The sequence below is a fragment of the Scaptodrosophila lebanonensis genome, unplaced genomic scaffold, assembly GCF_003285725.1.
Source record: "Scaptodrosophila lebanonensis strain 11010-0011.00,11010-0021.00 unplaced genomic scaffold, SlebRS2 tig00000123-arrow-arrow-pilon, whole genome shotgun sequence".
Lineage (NCBI taxonomy): Eukaryota > Metazoa > Arthropoda > Insecta > Diptera > Drosophilidae > Scaptodrosophila > Scaptodrosophila lebanonensis.
This window is the reverse complement of record NW_022060581.1, coordinates 1,388,028-1,408,606: the sequence shown is the minus strand read 5'-3', so window position 1 is coordinate 1,408,606 and position 20,579 is coordinate 1,388,028. Positions and strand designations below refer to the sequence as shown.

At 36.0% G+C, this 20,579-nt stretch overlaps 1 protein-coding gene across 1 annotated transcript in view; it reads left to right on the top strand.

Moving 5' to 3' along the window:
- The first annotated feature begins 4,379 nt into the window (after positions 1-4,379).
- The window catches only part of LOC115628765 (allatostatin-A receptor), a 63,722-nt gene continuing 47,522 nt past the window's right edge, over positions 4,380-20,579 (top strand). The window contains exon 1 of the mRNA XM_030524981.1: positions 4,380-4,758. Within this exon, the coding sequence (XP_030380841.1) occupies positions 4,380-4,758 (379 nt within the window). The remainder of the gene's footprint in view (positions 4,759-20,579) is intronic.

Genomic DNA, 20,579 nt, shown 5'->3' with positions numbered 1-20,579 from the left:
TTCAGTTTTGTGTTTAGTTAATTTTTGTATAGTAAACTAATTAAATAAAAATTTTTTGTATTTTTATTATGTGCCGAATTTGCCTTCAGAATAGTTAGAACATTTATATTAGTGAGCAACTCTTACACAATTTTAAGACAGCCAGTAATTTAAAATCATGCTTTATGCGAGCACCGTGATTCAAATCAAGTACTTCAAATTGTGGTATGGTCCTGCTAGCTAGCTAGCCTTGAATATATGGGACTCTCTTTTCAGTCAGTTTAGTTCAGTGTCTCCAATTTACTGCTGCAACGGCAAATGGAGACAATTTTTGATAAGTCTAATAAAAATGAAGAGTATTAAAGAATATTTCGCAATATTGCCCATCTCTAAAGGACAATATTTAGTAGAGCCATGATTGAACATTGCATACTTACAGGCGCTATATAATATATGCGCATGGCCAAACAGCCAAAGCCGCCAAAGCCTCATCAAACAAATTTGTGTATAGACAGGAAAAATCACGACTCATTTGATTTCGGCGTTTTACGTCATACCGAATGCCAATTTGGTGACAGGCGTTAGGCAGTAGGATCAGGATACGAGTGTTGGTGTCAGTCAACAAATCTCGTCAGTCAGTCAGCCAGCCAGTCATTCACATATTCACGCTTATTCAGTCATCCATTCAGTTCGTCAACTGACTTCGTCCACTCAACATTGACAGAACAAAGCAAATGGCGCCCATAGGCTGTCAAAAGAAGGACCTCCATGCATGTACGACTAGTAGGTGGTGTGTTGCCTCAATTATGCGTTAGCGTTTGTCATGCCTGTCTGTCCAGTGTGTGTGTGTCGGTTTGTCCGCGTGTCGCTTAATAATATGTTAATTGACAGCTTAAGCCAACTGTCAGCCCTGCTAGTATATACTATTTATGTGTGTGCGCATATCTGTGTATTATTAGATATGACATGACAGCACATATGCCATGTTGATTAGTATGTATGAGTGCGTGCGTGTGTGTGTGTGTGTGTGTGTCGAGCTGTCTCGCATGTCGAACTCGTTTATGACACGCACACACCTACACACACAGCATCAGTTAAATTAAAACGACCATTGACGAAAAAAAGGCAAAACCTTGCCAATAACTAATTGAAGCGCACCACACGGCGTATACGCAACACATGTCGTTAGTTTCGCGAAGGGCAGTGCCGGAGAGGGTTACTTATTAAAATATGCAAACGTAATGAACTTCACCAGCTGCAGAGCCAAATGAAATTAATTTTGCATAATTTTTACACGACCACGCACGTCCAGAGCGCACAATGGGCAGATTATGTCAGACATTATCTGCGTTTTTATGCCTCGGTTATGCTCTTCACCTGAAAGGTGCAAGCATATATTAGGTTTGTGCCAAATGGAAAACGTAACATGCAGAAGGGGGCGTGGCGGCAAGACAAGACAACTCGATTTAACCCTATGTGTCTGTCCGTATGAGCGCCTAGATCTCAGCGACCATAAGTGTTAGTGGCAACAAATTTTGCTCCCAGATACTCTATATGAGTACAAAATACAAGTGTATTTCAGAATTTTCCTTCTTCCCATCTTCCCCCAGTATACTGATTTTCCCTAACACCCGTAATTCTTGAAATTTTTTACACAAATTTGGCAAATACCTGCTTTTAGTAATTATTTCTCATCATGATAGCTCAATTTAAAAGAAAGTTATAGCCATAAATGTAATCTCTGCTCAAGTTTTCTGCTCACACATAGGCCCACATACACACGCATAGACAACATAGATACAAATACCTAAATCGATAAAAAAAAAAGTTTTTTTATTTTACAATTTCGGTTTTATTTTCTCAATATAAGAAAACGTTGTTTTATAATTTCTTAAAACCTTTGTTTGGCACAGTCTTCGATTTGAATGACTTTTGTTTTATTCAGTAGAAAAGTGAAAATAATAAATACACTTCTTTTTACTTTAGATTGTGTCAAACAAGGGTTAAGGAAATTAAAAAAAAACGTAAGAAAATTAACAAAAAAAATGGTTTGGTTATCACAATTTTGCTCATTCTTTTTTTAATTTTCTTACTTTTTTTAAAATTCTTTCATTATTGTACACATATGTACAGAGCATTTCAAAGTCGGGGCACGCTACTTTAGCTTTTCCACTTGTTTTTATTTTTCCATCCAAATGACCATCAAATGGCAATCAAATTGTAATCAAATTCGATGGTAGACATTACCTCTTATGGGATCTGTATTTATGTGCCTATATATACAAGTATATATTTATATCAATCAGACATAAGTATTATGATGATTAAATACATGGCAAGTAAAATAAATTTACGGAATATGAAGAAAATTCACGTAAAAATTGCAATAAAAAGTTCATTGAGGACCCTTAAAACGGCTCGATTAGGTAATGCCAGCGTGTACGAAAAAAAACATTGATGAAATAAAAGCTAGAGGAAATCGATTATTTTCTTGCATTTTTAAATGTTCTCTATATTCTTTAGTTTTCAAGATAAACCAGCACAAAAGTAGTGTATGTAAATAGTTGGTTTTAGTACATTTTTTCAATATCTTTCAACACACCAGTCAGTACAATGAGCGGCTAGGAAACCACCGCAGCAGACAGGCTAGGCCCGTCTCTGATAATCGCCCTCATGAGGAAACAACCGGCGAAATTATGAGGTTAAGCTGCTAATTGTTAGCACCAGATCTTTGTTAAATGCATAACGTTTTTCCCATCGACATGTGTGGCTTGATTTAAAGAATTGTCGTGCTTTGGGAAAAAAAATGAAGACCGATTCACAAAAAATCGTGCCACTCTTCAAATTTTCATAATTTTCACAAAAATTCGTTGCAAACAGAACTGCTCGTGAAATATTCCATAAAATATTGCAATACAAAAATTCTATTTGGATTTCTGTCAGTCAGAGTTTTCGCCTCTTTTCTGTTTAATTGCGATGGTATTTACAATAAAATTTTAAAACGTTTTTAGAAAACGTAAATGCTGAATGAAAATCGCAGAAAATTCAAATCATAAATGCTTGAATGAAAAGATTGTAACAATTGAATTACAAAGTAAAAACCATACGAACCTAAATAATTAGAGAGACATGTTATGTGTTTGGGTGAGAAAAATAATTGTATATTTGTATTCCTTTTATTAAAAACAGATTTTTGTTTGTTGTATTAAAAACAGATTTGGTACAAAATGAAGAATTAAGTAGTTCAGAATTATTGCTCCTTAAGCACTCGAATAGAGACTAAGTTCTCCAATAGAACCCAAAAGAAAACCCGACTACTATTCCATTTACTAAGTGTTTGTTTAATCCCAAAACATGCCTAGTCTTAGCTTCGCAATTGGCGAGAGCAAGAGTTCAAGACTTCATGAAACAAATTATTGAAATGCCTTTACTTTAAGAACTAGACATTAAAGCTTAAAGCTGTTTAGCATAGAAAGATCAAATTGACTGACAATTCTTTCATATATGTACATAAATAATTCGTGTACATATTTAAAGAACCACACAGCTGAGTAATGCTTGTTTCCAAGCAAAACATTGCTAAGTATATAGATAAGTATAAGTTCCTGCATCATTCATATTACAATTCCTTCATTTTTGTGCTCAATCCAATTCATTGAATGGCCGCATATATATTTCATAACTCTTAACGTCTTCATTTTTCTGCTTTTCCTCTATTTTTTGTTTTTTTGGGTTGACCCATTGATTGACCAGCATGACCAACTTCGGCGCCCATCGTGCGGCCGAATGTCGTTTATTTTAATTTAGTTGAGCGGACATGAACAAAAGCCGTGCCGACAAACAAGCGACCGATGAACTGACAATCTATCTGTCTCCGGCTAGGCTTGTATTTATATTAGTATCTGTATATACATATATGTAGATGTAACTGTGTGTATAAAAACAAAAGTATTTATTACATAGCTAACACAAATGGCAGTCCGTTGTCTTTTGCAGGCACATTACTCACGGCCAGCGAACAGAAAACAGAAGAAGATCTGAAAAAGTCACAAAGTCGGGAGCCCAGTAAAATTCAAATACGACGCTCAGAGGCGTGGCAGTCAACACTGGCGTTATTCGTATTGTTCTTGTTGTTGCCACTGACGCGCTCATGCGGCTCGGAATGAAAATGTAAACCACCGCCAGCCGACAGACCCAATGATAGACCAACCCCAGAGAAAGACCCAAATCAAGTTTATCAAGCAGGCTGCTTTCTGAAAACCAAAGCCCGCAACAGAGGCCCCAAAAACAACAACAACAATAATAATAACAATAACAACAACAACAGCGACCACAACATCAACCACAACATCAACCACAACATCAACCAACTTGCTGCTTAATAAGTCGCCCACAACAGAATGGGCCCCAAAACAATGGGCCCCAATCGGAGGCTACTGTTCTTTTCTCTCATGCTCGCTATCCTAATTAGCTTGCCTGGCCTTAGTCGAGCCACTGGATGTGCCGATTGGCAAAATGCAAGCGAATGCCCAAATCAGTACAACAGCAACAACAACAACAAAAATAACAACAATGGCACCTACTTGGCAACTGTATCAGCATCATATGATTATGGCAATAGCAACAGCCAACTGAACGTTTCAATTAATCTGCTCGACATGGATTTCGATCGTGATGTGGAGGGCTGGCCACTGGAACGCGTCGTATCCACCATTGTGCCCGTATTTTTTGGCATCATTGGCTTCGCTGGCCTGCTCGGCAATGCGCTTGTCATATTGGGTGAGTACACTGAAAGAAAATTAAAGCACTCACAAAAAAGTCTATGTATATATGTATGCCCTGAATTGTTTCAGAAATTTGTCCCAAAGATGGGGAAATTTCTGATGATTTTAGTTTTCGACTTCCAAGAAAGAAAATTAAAGCTCTCAGAAAAAAGTTTATGTACTCGTATATGCCCGAAACTGTCGCAAAAATTTTTCCCAAAGACGGGAAAACTTCATATTTTAAAAGTTTTTGGCTTCAAAGCTTGGTTTCTGGCCCGATCGTAATTGGCTTATAAAGTGATCTTTATGAGGTAAATATTTTTTGCCACTAATCTTGTTTACGTCACAGATCTTACCCTGAATTGTTGCAGAAATTTGTGCCAAAAAGGGGGGAAATTACTGCTATTATAAGCTGTTGACTTCCAAGAAAGAAAATTAAAGCTCTCAGAAAAAAGTAGATGTACTCGTATATGCCCGAAACTGTCGCAAAAATTTGTTTCAAAGACGGGAAAACTTCATACTTGTATTTTAAAAGTTTTTGGCTTCAAAGCTTGATTTTTGGTCCGATCGTAATTTGCCTATAAAGTGATCTTTATAAGCTAAATGGTTTTTGCTATTAATCTTGTTTACGTCACGGATCTTTCCTATGAAAGCTAAATGTATATAGCAGTTATTTTGATAATATGTTCGAAATATGTTGAGGCTCTATAAAAACCTGGAGAATATCAAAATGAATTCAGAATCTTCACAAAAAAACAAATTATCCTAAGAAAAATGATTTTTGTAGCGATTGATCCAATGGAAGCTAAAAAAAAAAATAGGGCATATAGCCTTTGGATTTTCCAAAACTTGTTTTGCATTCGAATAAGATAAGTGTATTTACCAAGTTAAGTATCCTCAAGTGCTGCGGCTTCAAAGTTCTGGGTGCTCATACAGACAAACAAACATGCGAATACGTCTAATATTATTCGTTGGCTCATGCTGACAATATACTATATGTACCTATTTATAACATTGGATCTGCCACGACTTCTCCTGTTCGTTACATACATTGGCATTAAAAAATTTCGACATACCTCAACCCTACCCTATACCCTGTATAATAAAAGTAAAACATCTTGAAAACTTAGAAAATGGGTAGCTTTTTCGAAACATACTAATCTTTTTATTAAAGGTAATTTTTCTGAAAACTCTTCTACTTATATTGCTTCTTTTTTAAATGTCCATATTAAGAATAAAAAGTTGTTCTATTTTTCCATTACGTTATACTAAGTATTTCCATTTTTTAATTAAAATAACTGCACTTCAGTGCATTCATTTTTTTAATTTTTCGCATGCAATTATAAATGCAAATTGGAAAGCAGTAATCAGTGTGTGGGCGCATTTTCCAATTGATCGCGCCGACCTGCCAACCCTTTTAATGTGAACTGACAACTCTTCAACGTCCACAAATTAAATGTAAATTAAACATTTTTTCGATTCAGTTTGCCAGTCCACTGCAGTGGACTGGATTATGAGTATAAAATTAGGAGTTTATTCAACATAATTCTAATGAAAATTTTGTTGCACACAAATGCATATTAGTTATTACTTAAAAAAATTAGAAATTACACTGCAAACTGATGATATAATGAAGTGAAATACTTTAAATGAACTTTTAGGAAAAATAACTTCATTGCCAATATATCCACATCTCTGCAATAATATCATAATTATGTGTTACAATTGTTTTTAGATCTGCCTATTTCTCATTGCGTTTTATTTCTTTAGAGACGATATGTAATGACTATAAATTATAGAAACAAGCCGCAAACAACAAGACAGAGGCGTGGTTCAAGTTTAAAATTATCACAAACTTTAATAATTGTACAACCTTAAGACAGCTTTTAAATAAAGGTTGAAGTATTAATCTTTTCTTCAAAAGAAACAAGTCACTCCTCAGACTATACCAAAATGTATATAACTATTATCCCTTCAATTTGGACGACTTCAAAGACGACCTACCTTATAGCAATATTATTTCCCAGTTAACCTTCCCTTCGATCGCTTGCACGCTCAATTGCACTGAGCCTTATCGCTTCTAGCTCTGGTTCTGGCTCTCGCTCGCCCCCCAGCCCGCCCTACTTCGCTAGCAAAGGACCTGCTCGGCCATTTGGCAGAGTTTCATTAGCACGGTCCTGGCCATGGCCCTGGCCCTGGTCGTAGCCAAATAATGCGTAATAATTGTAAATGTTGCAGCCAACCGGCGAACGTTAAATGCGACTTAATATGGCAAATAAAAACGTGCCTCGATTATGAGGCACCTATTTGGGGCAGGTTGTTGCAACAGGAGCACAGGAAATGCGGCAACTCAAGCTCCCAGCCATAACAACAAAATATTCGTGTGCTTTATAGTTATAGCCACATATACGTGTATACGGGCAATCAACTAAATAGTCTTACTAATAAAGAAGTGCGGAATGGCATTGACCTTACGCCCACAAATACTAGTTTAGAAAATGTTCAGCTTCAATATCTCTTCATTTAAAATGTAGAATTGAAGCCGACTAAGGACGATTTAGAATGAAATAAAACTATTCTAGATTTGATTTTGTTTGGCAGCTATTTTTTGTTGTTGTGTTTCATCATTGAAGTCTTCTCACTACAAAATAACCTGCATACTAAGTTTGGTAACCCATTGAGTTTAGACGGACAGACGGACGACTTGAACTTGTTTTATTTGTTTGAAAATCAATAGAAATTCATACTGCCAACAAAGGAAAATTGTGAAACATTATAAAACCAAACTTAATATTAAGGAAATGCAGCAATACGGCACTAGAAGGAACTACAAAGTTTATAGATTGTAAAAGGGTGCCTAAAGTGATTTCTCCCGCCAGTAGCTCGTAAATAAAAATTACACCATGACAGGTTCTACGATCTCGCAAGGTAGGGAGATCAAGCAAACGTAATCTTTCATATTATGGTGGCAATCGTCGATTGGGATCCCTCACAAGGCAAATAATAAAAATTGCTTTTTGAAGGACTCAATCAAATCCTGGTTTTTATTTTTATACTCGGACCATATGCATGAGCAATATTTCATGGGATATATAAAATATCTTAATTGTGTAAGTAGCGTCAGATTCCTGCGACCAACATTTTACGAAACCCCGAATACCTCTAGCTTTACAAAGCATATTTACAACATGAATATTAAAGTAAAGCTTGCAAGATCAGTAATAGAAGCAATAGTTTCCAAAACATAGTCATCCACTAAATAGGAGGAAACATGACTATGATTATGCGGATTAAGATATGCATCCTGCATGCTTCAAAAAGTGCGTTGACTTCCAGAATTGTTCACTTTGTTTGACTTCAGTTGTTTTTGCAAACTTTGCAAATTTTACAAATTGTGCATCCAGTCGCTGCCAAATCGACCTTAACGAGAACTCATTTCGGTGTCCACATCCTTAAATTAAAACAAGAAGACATCCTTTACCTTAAGCTGACTGGGAGAAAATTCAGGTTCAAATTCAATAATTGATTGAAATGAAATTACAAATCAAACAAGCACCCTTTTTTGTTCCAACTCAATAGAAAATGTAATTAAACGAAATTTCTAAAATATTTGTCCTGCCATGCTCTTCCGAAATGCTCAATCGACATGTGAATGAATTCATTTGTTTTGCCTCTTCAGTTTGAAGACCGCTGATATGCAAACAGAGTCAGATTAAGTGCTCCCTTAATTGTTGCTTCTCCCCTCTGCCGCAACGGACAGGGCTACCCTTCTTTAGTTGTAATTGATATTGATTTCGACAATTAAATGCTAACAAATAACATTTTGTGCGACCCCAGCACACCGAAAAAAAAACAAAAAAAAAAAACTGGAGAGATAAAAAAGGAGTAGGCAGGCAGGCAGGCAGGAAGGCAACAAAATATTTATCTTGCCCTTAAACGTTTGCAATATACACAGAAATATTCCCACGCAATAAGCTGGGTTCAGTGTCCTGTGCAGAGCCTGTTCCTGTTAACAAATTGTGAAGAGAAATAATCAATTATTTGAAAACATTTCAATGTGGATTTGCTCAAACTACGAACCAAAACTTTTGTTCGAATACAATATTTAAAGATAGCGTTTAAGTTCTGCTGCTTGCTTTGCTCTCCACAGCATTCATATATGAATGTATACTCGTACTTGCGATTTGATGTGGAAAACAAACTCAACTTGAGCGCTCAATTATGGCTCCGGAGTTAAAGCCAAACTGCACACATGTATGCATTAATAGGAAAATTCCAATTCCAATCAAAATACAAACAAAGTTTTCTCATGAAATGCAAAATACATGCGCGCTATAATTTGCCATACAAACGAACAAATATATATATACAAGTATATGCACTATATGCTTATTGCATTGCACTGTTTTGCAGAATAGTCATGCGTGTGGCAACAACAACAAGAACAACAGAAACAGAATCAACGAAAAGCACGAGGACCTGAAGGAGCTGAAGGAGCTGAAGGAGAAGAAGCAGCCATGCAACTGTTGCCAAGTTATTGTCGCGCTGTCATTCAATAAAGTTGCAATTTCTATTGAAATGCCACAACACACACACACACACAGCTTTGAGCTTACCCTTCTCCCTCCCCCTCCCCCTCCTCACTTCACTTAACTCCATTACCGACTGTAGCCTTCATTTTTGGCATGCCATGGAGGGAGTGGCAAGCGGAACACGACTCGCTATGAAATTATGGCTACAAATCCACTGAGGCGCGCAACATGACTCAGGTGTCTGCATAAGCCAGCGGCATATACAAGTAGTAGTAGATCGTAGTTCCTGTTACCCCTTCCTGTAATCCAGCACCCCCACCATTACACTCGTACTCGTATGTATAGTATGTGTGGCATTCCAATGGCAAGCAGGCAGGCACAGTGCCATATTTCAGTCTCTGGCTTAAGCCTGAAAAATTGTATTAAACTGCTGGGCCAACCCAGGCCAACCCAGGCCAGGCCAGGCCAGGCAGTGTAGCGAGTGTCGACCATGGCTGGCATTTAAGTTCATTTTCGGTTTCCACACTACTGGCCAAGATAACGTCAAGATTGAGTGCCTAGCACACAGCCTGTCGCACAGACCATGAAATACCCTTTGAACAAGTATCTACCTACCTGCTATACTCGTAGATGCTGGATATATGTATATAGTTTTGGAATTGGACATTTCTTTATCAAATGAACTGAGGTAGGACTTGTACATGTATATGTTATCGGGCTCGTATAAAACCTAAAACCTTGAATTTGGAAAAAACTGCGCACTTCAGAAAACAGCTTTCATGCAAGTATTTCGAGTTCCAGATTTTCTATCTACATAAGTATTGTTAGCTACTGGCAATATTGTCCTCTGGAATTGAACAGAATCTCCATTTCGAAGAAATTTGGAAATTTTCAAAATTATAATTAAAAAAAATATATTTTTTATTGGAAAATAAACTGGGAATTCAAATTTTGTTGGATAAACAGAATCATATCAAAGAAATTTAGAAATTGTAATAATTATAATTTTAACAAATTTATTTTTTATTGAAAGATCAACTGGGAATCCAAATTTACATTGTTGTTCGATGAACAGAATCTCCATTTCGAAAAAAATTTAGAAATATTAAAACTATAATTTAAAAAAAAAAAAAATTTTACAAATGTACATTTTTATCGAAAACATTTATAAGTGTTCCAAATTATAATTTAATGCATTTTTTATTGAAAATTCAACTGGGAATACAAATGTACATTGTTGTTGGAAATAATAAATTTAAAAATTTTACATATGCCAATTTTTAAAAAATGTTTTTTTTTAGTAAATCAACAAATTGTGCCCTCGATACAGATTATAATAAATTTGTTTAATATTATATTATAATACAATAGACGGGTATTACAAGGAAGATATCGAATAATATTACGTTATAATTTCAATTAAAATTCTTATCTTTTCGCCTCACAAATAATTGTACAAAAATGTCTATTGGGAAAGAGGCCACGATTCAGAGACATTATAGACCTAACAAAAAAAATAATAAGCAGAGGAGCAAACTTAATTCTACTTAAGAGCTTATTTGCTCTTTTAGAGCTTTTTAATAATCATACGGCAAATTAGTTAGCTGCCTTATATCTCTTCCCGAAACTAAAACAAGATGTAGCACAAAAGGCGTTGCTTTTAAGTATATGCAGTACCTAGCTTCATTTTTTTTTTTTGCCCTAAAACATTTATTCAGCTCCCTTTTTTGTATACATCGAGTATCTTCTTTAAAGAGCTAGAGCTCTTCAGCAAGGGCATTAAAGAGAGAGAGAGAGAGAGATGAGAAGTGTCAGGCAGATGAGCTGCAAGGCTGGAATATTTGCCGCAAATCAAATTGCCAGACGTGCGTGCCTCGCTGTTGACATGCCAGCCATGAAGGGCAAGAAAAGGATTATAGCCAACGCTTCCCTTTCTTATCTTTTCCATTTTTTTTTTTTTTTTTTTTTTTTTGTAGCCCTTCGGGCCATGTTCACGCTCACGTTCGTGTTCTCATGTCCACGCTCGGCTGGCCAATTACAATTTTATAACATGATTTTCATGTGCTGGCTACAAATTTGTCCCCAAACAGCTGGCAAACAATATTTGCAACGGTCAACTACAACGATGGCCACACCATGGCTCCATGATTTTCTGGATACAGTGGTGCCTGAATTGAAGCTTACATCCTACTTGTATTTCGTATGATTGTTCAAAGCTAAAAAAAATGATTGCATACTGGTTGATAGCATTTTCTATGCATTGCTACTTGAGCGCAAAACTAAACACTTTTAAGTCATTTTCCTAGCTTTTTTGTTTTTTTTTTATAGTTGTCCAAAAGAGAGTCACTTTCTTAGACACAACGTTTTTAAAATTGGTCATAAAATTGGTCATATTTTCGATTCACAATGTTGTATTTTTGATTAAATAATAAATGATTTGAAATGAAATATTTTTGATTTAAGCTGAAATTGGTCACAGAGTTGTATTTTCGAGTACTAGTTTCCAAAGGTAGTAATTCGTCATTCACTTTTGCTCATCATTTGTCACACTGTGGCCCAGTTGGACAGTGGTCGTCGTTCCCCGTCCATGGTCCAGTCCCAGGCGTCGGCTTAGTGTCAAAAATATGCCACCACAGTATGATAAAGGATAATGCAAATTGAAGTGGAACTGATTCAATGCTGATTTCAACACTCCGCTTACACTTGCTCAACCCTCTCACTCCCACTCCCGCCTCCTCCTGCTGCTCCTCCTCTCCCTCTTCCTCTCCCTTTCTCCCTCGCTCTCTCCCTCTCTCTCTTTCTGGCTGTGCCTCCCTAACTCTTGGCTACATGTGACATGTTACATAAATTACAATTAAGCCGCAAAACATTTTATGCCACTGTGTTTTGCAAATTTCTTGGGGACAACATTTCTGCCTGTCTGTCTGTTTGTCTGACTGTTTGTCTGTCTGCCTGTCTGTTTGTCTGTGTGGTGGTCTGTTGGTCCCATCGTCTATCTCGTGCGTTTTGCCTAGCTATCTCTCGTCCTTCGTCCTTCGCTTGTTGGTTGGTTTTTTGATATTTTGATTGTTTGGCCAACTCTGGTTTTCCATCAGCTGCTATTGCTATTGCTACTGCCGTTGTTGTTGTTGTTGTTGTTATTACCAATGTTGGCAACATCGCATTCTAAATTTACACAAATCGCTGTTGACAGTTGTCAGTTGTCAGTTTCGTCGCATTTTGTTGCTATCATAATCAACTTTTTTGACTGGACGTGGCTCCTCTTCCCCCCCTCAGGCATTCCTATTTTTCGTTCTCTTGTCGTTCGGCTTTGTTGGTTTGTTTGACATTATTTGTAATGTGGCTTCATATACATTAGTTTTTCGCTTGTTTACGCAGCTGGCCACTGACAGTAAAAACACACACACACACACACACACACACACACACGTACACATTCACATGCCACATCAATTATGGCCCCACAATGGACAGAGACGGACTATAAAAATCTATGGCGTGTTATTAACACAGACGCAGTCGTTCTTATTGTTTATTGCGAATTTATTTGTACTGCATTTTATTGAATTTTGCACTCTACGCAATTTATTATGTAGAACAAATTAAAATTGTTTGAATAGCGTACATTTTGAAAACATCGATCTAATCACAAATAACTTTCTATTCGGCGCACATGGGCGTGTTTGTTTTCATTGGAAATCCGCCCACAAAATATGTTAAACACGCATTAGCGCTTCAATTATTAATATTTTATCAAATGAACTGAAATATAGCAAGTAAATAAATAAAGAAAATATATTGAACACGTATTAGCTCATCAATTAATAATATTTTGTCAAATAAACTTAAATATATGTTTTTCAACCAACTTGAATTTTCTAATAGAGGAGAAGAATTGGCTTCTTTTATAAAAAGTTTTAACAAAAATACATGTACACTAATAATTTCAATCTAGTATAATGCGACGAAAGCTATGAGCTCTTTTCTGTTTATTTATTATATAGAGCTAAGAAATTAGCTGACTTAAAGCCAGAGCTCCCCTTCAAAAATTGCATGTTATCCTACCTAAAAGTTAACGGCTTGTCAGCAAACATGCAACTGAGACGCCACAGTCACTGCTGTCATTTGTCTAATGCGGTTCATCTGCTAATAGAGAATTGCCCATAGAGGTCCAGTCTTACACACATTGGTATTTAAAATTAACATTTAAAGTAGAACCCTAACGTTTCCAGCAAAATGTATGTCCGCAAAATTGTTGCTTCTCTGCAGGTTTTAGTGTTCCTTTTTCATTCAATTATGTTTTGCAGGGCTATCATGATTTATTATAACGACTTTATCGGCTAGACATTAAAATTGATTTCTTAATGACTCTTAATAGGTGCTAAAAGGTTCCGTTTAAAGAAAGGAGCTAGAGTGAAGGAAGGAAATCCTTTAAAAATCCGCCAAAAAATGTCTAGAAAACATGCTAAAAATAAATGTAAAACCCGCCAAATAGCTAAAAAGAATAGATAGCAAACCCGTCTTCGCCGATGGTTGCCGATTCAGCTCAGACAACGCCGTTCTATTTAGATTTAAAAGTATTCCTGGGAAACCCGAAATCCAAGTTTGCTTACATTTCCAATTGTAGAGTTAGGTTCATCCACGAATCTTAATACTACAGCTAATTTTAGTTGACATTTAAAATTTCACTTTCGCCAGCTGGTCTACATGTGGTTCATTTATGTGCGCCATGATATTGGTTTCGTTACAGAAAAGGTTGCCAGCATTCAAAGCCCTCATATAAGAAGTTTCACTTCAAAAATGAACGATTACATTCCTCAGTTGAATGTTTTGAAATGCAAGTTGCAGAAAGGATAGCAAAATATTGAAAGAAAATGAAAATGATGGCCAACATATAGAAGTACATATGCACTCTTTCTTAATCTATATAAACAAGTACTCGTACATATAGTAGCTGTCATAATTTACTTCTGTTTTATTATCTGTCTGTTTAGCGCTTTGACAAATTGTTTTTAAATCTAGTTGTACCCATGAATATGCTTCAAATGCAAGTGCTGATAGCTGCTAAATTATCCACTTACACCCGTACACACCCACACACACACACACACACACACACACACACACGTGCACAGGCTCACGCACACACCCATGCACACCAACTGACAGCAATTCATGTTTGCTAGCCTGGGCTTTCGACGAGAGACTAATTTTGTTCATAATTTGCCATGATGTGGGGATCAAAAGCCACACATTCATTTACAAATCATTTATCAAAATGCGCAGACACGGGTAGCAAGAGAAGCAAATTCCTGTCGACAGGTGGCGACAAGTTGCAGCAGGTGGGCCGCTGCTTGCCTTTGTGAGGAAACGCAAATAACTTTTGACTCGAGACTTGCGAGAAAAACTTTTTCTTTGCTGAACCAGTTGAGCTCCATGATGATATATGGCGCGTGTGAAAAAGGTGAAAAGGAACATAAAATGAAGAAAAACTAAAAGAATGCACTGCCATTGCAGGTGGGTGGTTGTTTGGGTGGTTGGTTGGCCTTTGAAAAGGGGCTCGGTCCAAGTGCCGTAAAAACCACTTCCGTTAACCTGAGCAGCCGTCGCTGCCAAGACGCTGTGTTGTCGTCTCCCACACGCAGGTGCCATGCAAGCATTCCACTTCGCCCTCCTGCCCCGCAACGACTTGCTGTGTTCCTGCATGCAATGCTCTAATTTAAGAAGAAAATAAAAAACACAAAAGAAAATTCTATGAAAATGAAAAAAGAGAGAGCGTGTAGCAACCAGTAAGAAAGCATAAAAGAATAAAAACGCGCCGCCATTTTTGCTGCAGCGACTTGGCAACGCAGAAAGACAGCGCAGGCTGCATGTCCACATCCTACACAGAGACACATACACGTGTACACCCACACACACACACACATACATACACCTACATATCGTACATGGTACAGTAAAAAACGCGTTAAAAAGGCATAAAAGTCTTCATTACTGCATATTATCGAATATATTGTACGAGTACATGGCTTTGTTCTTTCGGTTTTCGACATTACTGTAAACAAAGGAAACTAAAATTATATGAACTGTTTGATTACCAAATGCACCGACAGCAGGCATGGTGGACAGACTATACCCTTCTTATACATATGAGGTGATCTATGGGGTGATCGTTTTCAATTATATTCCTATTGTACTTTGGTTATTGGGATTTGCTTAGCATTGCTTAGTTGTAGAGAAAATGCCACCCATTTTCGAAAATGTTCTTAAATAGAAACTATCGCGGAAAGCAACTTCAAAATATTAATTTTCTTTGCTGCTATTTATTTCATCAACAAACAAAGCTGTCGTTAAAAAAAAGCAATACAATAGAGAACTTAAACTTGTAAAGATAGGAATTAAAGGCTTATAATTAAATAAATAAATAAAAATAAACTAGCTGGCTGCAAGTCTTGAAGCATTCGAAAAAAAAACACCAAATAAAATTAAGGATTAAACAGCCTATAATAATAACAGCAATATCTAATAACGAATCCAAACTATTAGCCGAACGGCCAGCTAACAACAAATAAATGGAGATGAAGAAAAATAAAATAATTAAATAATAATACATAAAAATATAAGGGAGAATCACTGACATTACCGAACAAAATAAAAAAAAATAATCAAAAATATACAAAATATAATAAAAAATAATAATAATAAAATAGAAATAGTAAAATAAATAAATAAAGTTCAAGAAGACGGGTATTCTTTATTTTTTTTTATTTTTTTGATCAGTTAAATAAAAATAGTTTAGCTTTAATTAAGTATGGAAAAATCATCTTTTTTCACAGCGCGTTTTGATGGCTGCGGGTTTTCTCGGTAAAACAAAGTATTAGAATAAATTGTATACCTATTGGAAATATCGTGCATTGCTACTCTCTCTAATTAAGGCATCTCATCTGCGCTACAAATATGCTTTGAATATATGTACATATAATCAGCTTTATATGTAGAAGTTCGTCTTGAGAAGAGACGGTGTTGTAGACCCCATGTTCTGTGAATCCGGGCATAGCTGGCCGTTTGGCAAATAAAATTCCCCCACCGTGTCGGATTCGTTATTAGATATTTTTGTCATTTTTATAGGCTTTTTCATTTCTTTAGTTTTACTTAGTTTAAGTTGTTTATTTATTGATTTTTTTATGTACATCGACTGCATTGTTTGTCGATGGAAATAAATAAATAAAATATGAGCACACCAGTCCGGTCGTTTGGATGTTCCTGAAAATACTTAAAAACATTACAATTAGCAATCAAATATTCGTAATAGACTTGGACTTCTTTTGTAAGCTTACTATTTACTTGTAGTTAATTTTTAATATATTTTTGAGGCTTTTTTTTATTTATCATATTCACTTAAAGCTATCTTTACTGTATCATAACGCTAGTCTACGTCTAGGGCGACGTCAAGCGTTCTCCGACAGTTTCTTTCTTTGCTTATTTTTAGAAACAGTTTTGTGTTTCTCCCCTTGTTATTGAAAAGACGCTTAAGGTTTATTTTACCTTGTTGTTCTTGTTGCTGCTGCTGTTGCTGCTGCTATTATTTTTGTTGCTGCAACTACAATGCACACGCACACGCTCACACTTACATCCACACCCACACACTCGCACTCGCACTCACACTCGCACGGCCAACAGCTAACCAACCAAGGCTACAAGTTGACATGCAAAATGAGCTTCCTGTTGAGATTGGCTTATGTTGCCTATGATAGAGCAGCCACCGCATGATCTTAAGAATTCACACACACACACACACTCGAGCACACACACACACACTCGTACACACGTGCAACTATAACTGCCAAGAGGTAGTCATTTTATGCAGTGGCACTTGTTAAGTCAACCACCCAACCCACTAGTTCAACTAAAGTGTTTCTCGCCACCGTTCGCCTTCCGTTCGTCCTTAGTCCTAGGCAGCGCTCTAACCCGAGGCGCATGTTAACAATTTCGGGCTTGAGGCCAAAGCTTTGGATGCTAAGTGCCTAAGTATTTGCGTTGCTAAGCGTCTCGGCGAAAGCGTCTTGACTTGTGTCAGGCTCCTTCATGTTTTTCGTTATTTGCTTCGCTCTTTTTTTTATTTTGGTTTAAAATTCCTACAACTAACAAAGAAATAAATGCAACGAGAAGAAAGTTAAAGTGATGCCAGCACAACTCTTGAATACCCTGCCGATTTTGATTGAGCTTATAAGTTATCTTTGTGTGCGTAAGATATCTTTGTGAACAAAAAACTTATCCTGCTGGGAATGGATTTTTCGCCGCTCGATTATTTGGAAGGTTTTTAATTAGCTTCCTAGGGGTGTGGTAGAAAAAATTGGTAGATGTTCATAGGGGCGGAGAGATGTGTCTATATCTGTTTTTCTTCTTCTTTTTTTGTAAATGTCTAATCTTTATTTAAGACCTGTTATAGGTTGGACAATTGTTAAATTGAATGATACCCTTGATAAATTTCATTTTTCTGTCATTGTGTGGGATTTCTGGCTATCTCGTTGAGCTATCCCGGGCCCCGATTAGTACAGGGTGCGCCATCTTTTATGTCTGTATGTAAATATTAAATAACTTTGTCATTAGTGAACCGATTGACTTGATTGATGTTGTTTTCAAAAATTAGTCTGAAAAAATTGTACAGAACCAAATTAAATAAAAATATCTCATACTTGAAAATCGGTTTTTTATTTTCAAAGATATTCAATGTTTATGATAGCACACCCTGTACTAATCGGGTGCGCTAATTCCGTACTAAAATATGAACACAACACAAGCATCCTTCTGCGTTTCACATGTTTTAGAATTTCCACCATACCCTTTCAAATACCCTTTACTATATAAGATTGCAAGCAGCTTGAACATCGTGGTAGTTGGATAAGAATTGCGTCATCCGACCGCACAAGAGAATCTAAGACAACCAATTAAATGAACAATGCATTGTGGACAAGACGATATTTGAGTAATGCCGTTCATAACGATTGGATTCGATTATCAGATTGATAGGTATTATTCGATTAGGGGCGCTAGTGTTATGGAATATTGTGGCAGCATGCGACAGGTGAGCGCTCTAGCTCTGCTTTTGATTTTAATTTATTTTTTCTGCACCTGAGCTGCATAAGATCTGTTTCGAATGATATAATAATGTGAGTAAGTAGCTTTGAAACCAAGATGGGACTTCAATTTTTTGTCAAATTTGTATGTAATATGTAAATTTTATAAACAAAACGAAATAAATGCAGCTATCAATTTACGTTAAATAACTTGCATACAAATGGAACTGCGGAAAAGTAGACAAAAGTAGTTGGCTGTTGCGCTTGGTTAAATAAATAAAAACGTCCGCTGTGTTCGGTGGTCACAAGAGAAGAGAGCTCATGTTTATTTTCGGCAACATAAAAGCGCGATTGCTTAGGTTAACAGCTGGATTAATACCGTTTTACATTAAACCACTAATTTGTACAGTGGCGCAAGCTACGACAACATTGACTTCAATTACTTAAGCTTAAATTAACAATTTAATTTTACCTCTATTAACTTAAATAACTAACAATTCAATTTCAACAATTCATACATGACAACTTAAATATAAAAAATACAAAATATTATAATATAAACCAACATAATATTTAAAAATTCAAATGCCTAAAGTCTAAGCCTAACTAAAGCCTAACCAATCTTTAAAAAATTGTATTGAATTTTTTTATTAAAGAATTTTTATAAAATATAAAATAATAATATTTTTTAATTTTTATTACTCTTAAGTAAATGCTATAAGTTTCAAGCTTAAGCTTCAAGATGCTGCATTTTTATAAAATGTAAAATAATATTAATTAATTTTTATGTTTTTTAAATAAAATGATAAGGCTTTAGAAGTAAAGCTTCGAATTGAATGAAAACCATGGTCCAATTAAAAAGTTTACCGAAGAACTGGAACATAAGCAAGATGCTGCATTTTTACAAAATAATTTTCATAAAATATAAAATAGTATTAATTAATTTTTATTATTTTTAAATAATTACAAACAACCGACTTTGACGAGAGTCGTCCAAAGACGTCCACAGTGGACTTGTACGAGCATTCTTTAATTAAGTTTTATCAATACACATATACAAGTAGAAGAGCTATGTTCTCGCAACATTGTCAGCTTCAGTCAATTGCATCAAATCGAAAAATTATATTGAGCTGCACAAACTTTATTCGAGTGCAATAATACACGAGTATATGAGCTTAATGGACATTTGCGGCAAACACTTCATTACGAAGGTGACAGACAAGCACTTGCAATAAAATGCAATAAAAATAAAATGTTCTGCCAACGCGCTCAAATATTTTTGCCAATATGTGTGTGTTTGTGTGTGTGCGGGTACTTGAACGTGACATACATACATATCTGTGTGTGTGTGTGTGTGTGTGCGTTTGTGGTCGTTCTTTAGAGCCACGCAAGACACTTGAATTGCAAGTGTCAAGTGTAATGCAGCAAGCAAGAAAGTGGCACGTAGCTGCAATTCAGACCAAGAGATGAACAAAAACAAAAACATAAAGAGACAGACAGGCAGAGATCGAGAGAGAGAGAGAGAGAGAGAGAGAGAGAAATATATGTGCATATGGAGCAGAAGTGGTTGAGAAGCAGAGGGATAGGCCAAAAATAACTACAAATATGGAATCCTAAACATACGCACAAAAGTATGCTACGATATGTTTTTTTGGTGATGCATGCGACATATGGCGAGTGTTTAGATAGCGTGTTTTTTTGACTGTACAGTAAAACGTATGTTAGACGAACAGTGACAGTGCATCTATTTGATATTATGCTTCACCTAATTACTTCTATGCATTTATTCTGTTGTCGTGGTGCTCGTAACTAGAAGAATGTCTAACAATTAAAAAAATGCTTGTCATTTTAATAAAAGATGTGAAACATTGTTTGTCAATAATTCTTACGCTTACGGCAGAATTCAGTCAGCATTATAAGAGACTAAATAAATAAGCTTTGAAGTCATATTTCAAGCAGTTATTTAAATCTTGAAGTTTGTCACCAAAAATCCAATGTCTTCAAGCGATTAATTTTAGAATCGCGGCTTGTAAGCATAAACTACTTTAACGAGTAAAAGGGAATATCGTGTAAATTGTAAAGAGAGCTTTAACTTTTAGTAGAAAGGGTAGATTCCAGTTATTAGAATTGTTATTTCAAAGGAGGCGTGAATAAAATCCTTTTCGCATCGCAAATGTAATGTTCATCGAAATATAGGTAGTACGTGTATATAATATTTCTTGATGAGA